Source organism: Nicotiana tomentosiformis, chromosome 11 (genome assembly GCF_000390325.3).
Source record: "Nicotiana tomentosiformis chromosome 11, ASM39032v3, whole genome shotgun sequence".
NCBI lineage: Eukaryota > Viridiplantae > Streptophyta > Magnoliopsida > Solanales > Solanaceae > Nicotiana > Nicotiana tomentosiformis.
Genome location: NC_090822.1, coordinates 125,301,592 through 125,304,007, shown reverse-complemented (window position 1 = coordinate 125,304,007; position 2,416 = coordinate 125,301,592). Strand labels below are relative to the sequence as shown.

The 2,416-nt window shown below is 45.7% G+C and overlaps 1 protein-coding gene across 1 annotated transcript; it reads left to right on the top strand.

Moving 5' to 3' along the window:
• The first annotated feature begins 249 nt into the window (after positions 1–249).
• LOC138902123 (uncharacterized) lies at positions 250–1,219 on the top strand. The gene is made up of 2 exons (XM_070189941.1): positions 250–369; positions 443–1,219. The coding sequence occupies exons 1-2, from the start codon at positions 250–252 to the stop codon at positions 1,217–1,219; spliced, it is 897 nt and encodes a 298-aa protein (XP_070046042.1).
• The last annotated feature ends 1,197 nt before the right edge of the window (positions 1,220–2,416 follow it).

The window sequence follows — 2,416 nt, the reverse complement described above, 5'->3', positions numbered from 1 at the left end:
AAGAAGAAGAAGACGAAGAAGAAGAAGAGGAAGAAGGAGGTGCCTCGGCCTTGGTGTCCCGATCTTCCAGAGCTATCGAGGTCACCGAAGCTCCTGAACCAATGGCGTCAGGGTTGACTCCGGGATCCCGAGTCTTGATCGGAACGCCCCGAGTCATTCACTTGGGACTATGATAGTGGGTCATTCGCCTTCTCTCCCACCTTTTCTGAGGAGGCGTAAAAGGAAGATCGAGAATTGAAGACCCTCGATATGGGCGGAGGCTCTAGTGTAGGGGATCCTTTTCAGGATTGTTTTACCGGAGTTGGTGATGCTTCCGATATCTGGGATGCTTCTCTTCTACTGGAAGAGGCCCAACGTTTCATTACTCGGGTAATGCTTTTACTATACTTGGTTTCTTTGTTCTTTTTCCGAATTTGACTTGTGTTCTTTCCCTACTGTGCAGGCCATTAGTAGATTTTGGGTCGACCTTGGCCAGTGTGAGGTCGAGCTTCAGAAGGTCTCGGGGGAGAGAGATGCCTTGCGGCTTCTTTGCAGCCAAAAGGACGAGGCTATAAAGGACCTTCAAGTGGATTTGGCTAAGTCTCACCAAGAAGAGGCCGAACTTGACAAGCAGGTGAGCCTCGTTCTGCTAAAGTATGGGTTTGACTCGACTGTGGAAGTTAACCCTTCGTTGTCTCAGTTGCAGCAAAAGGTTGAAATGATCGGGTCACTTCAGGAAGAAGTCGATCAAATCAAAGCCGAATGTAATTGGTGGAAGGAGACTATCGATCGCCTAGTTGCGGAAAAAGAGACCATTTTGACCAACTTATTATCGGTCGATGTCCAGCTTCGAAGCGTCAAGCAAAAAAGTTCGGCTCAAGCTAAGAGGATCGAGGAGCTTGAAGCCCAGCTTGCTGAGGCCAAGGCCGAGGTTGAGTCATCTAAAATCTTGGCGGATAAGTCCATTGCCGTGTATCGGTCTGATGCCGAGGCTGCTCAGATTGAGGCACGAGAGGCGGCAGATACTGCCGACACCCGAGCACACTGGATTGCCGAACTTGCCAAATATAGGTCTCGGAGGGAGACCCTCGAGGAGATACATGTTCGGGGTCTCGACCTTACTGAAGAAATAAAAAAGGCTAAAGAGCTCGAAGATGAAGCTGAAGCCTTGGTTTCTGATGGCGATGATGATGACGATGACGGTAGCAAGAGCGGATCCGAGGGTGATCAGGTAGATTAGTCCATAGTTATGTTTGTAATCATGTAGAAATTTTTGTATATAGACAACTTTGGCCGATTTGCACAGACTTTATGCGTGCCTTTATAAATGTTTTCACAAGGATCTTAACAATTCAATCAAACTTGGACTTTGTAGTCTCTATTATTGATTCGTTCGAAATGACATAGACCTTGGGCTTACTAGTTGAGTTAGTGATTCGATCTTGAGGAAATATAATCCGTAGGCATAATAGTTGAGTTGTGCTTCGTTTGAACTTGAAGTGAAAGTAGCCCGTAGGCTTTAATCGTCGAGTGAATGATTCGAACTCGAAGAAATGTAGCCTGTGGGTGTGATGGTCGAGAGAGTGATTGCTCGAACTCGAAATAAAAGTAGCCCGTAGGCTTTAGTCGTCGAGTGAATGATTCGAACTCGAGGTAATGTAGCCCGTGGGCGTGATGGTCGAGTGAGTGATTGCTCGAACTCGAAATAAAAGTATCCCGTAGGCTTTAAGCGTCGAGTGAATGATTCGAACTCGAGGTAATGTAGCCCGTGGGCGTGATGGTCGAGTGAGTGATTGCTCGAACTCGAAATAAAAGTAGCTCGTAGGCTTTAGTCGTCGAGTGAATGATTCGAACTCGAGGTAATGTAGCCCGTGGGAGTGATGGTCGAATTTAACTTGATTCTGTTTGCATAATAAAACTCAAAATATAGGAATTTTCCTTGGATATAAGATGCCGATAAAGAAGAGAACTTTCTTCGCACGTTATTACACGCCTGGGTTCGGGCCAATCTATATGAGCATGGTTCGTTTCGACCATTTGGCTCTTACAATTTTTCCTATTGGAACCCTGTTGTTATGAAATAATTCTCTTGCGAGGCCTCGGATACTCTTGTAAATGCAGCACGATCAATGGTTGCCTCATTAAAAATCTTGCCGAAAAACCCATTTGGGATAAAACCGGTCAAAGGAAAAAGAGTGCAACGCGTGCTTTCAAGCGAAAGATCCATCTTAGCCCTTGTTCGAACTTCTGCAGGGGTCAGTTTTGAAATATAAACGAATATGGAAAGGTCGTACCTTAGTAGTAGTACCGTTTTAGATGTGATACATTCCAGCTGCTTGATAGTTGTTTGCCGTTTATAATGCTGAGCCTGTATGATCCCTTTCCGATGTTCTCGAGCACTTGATATGGTCCTTCCCAATTCGGTCCTAGTTTTCCT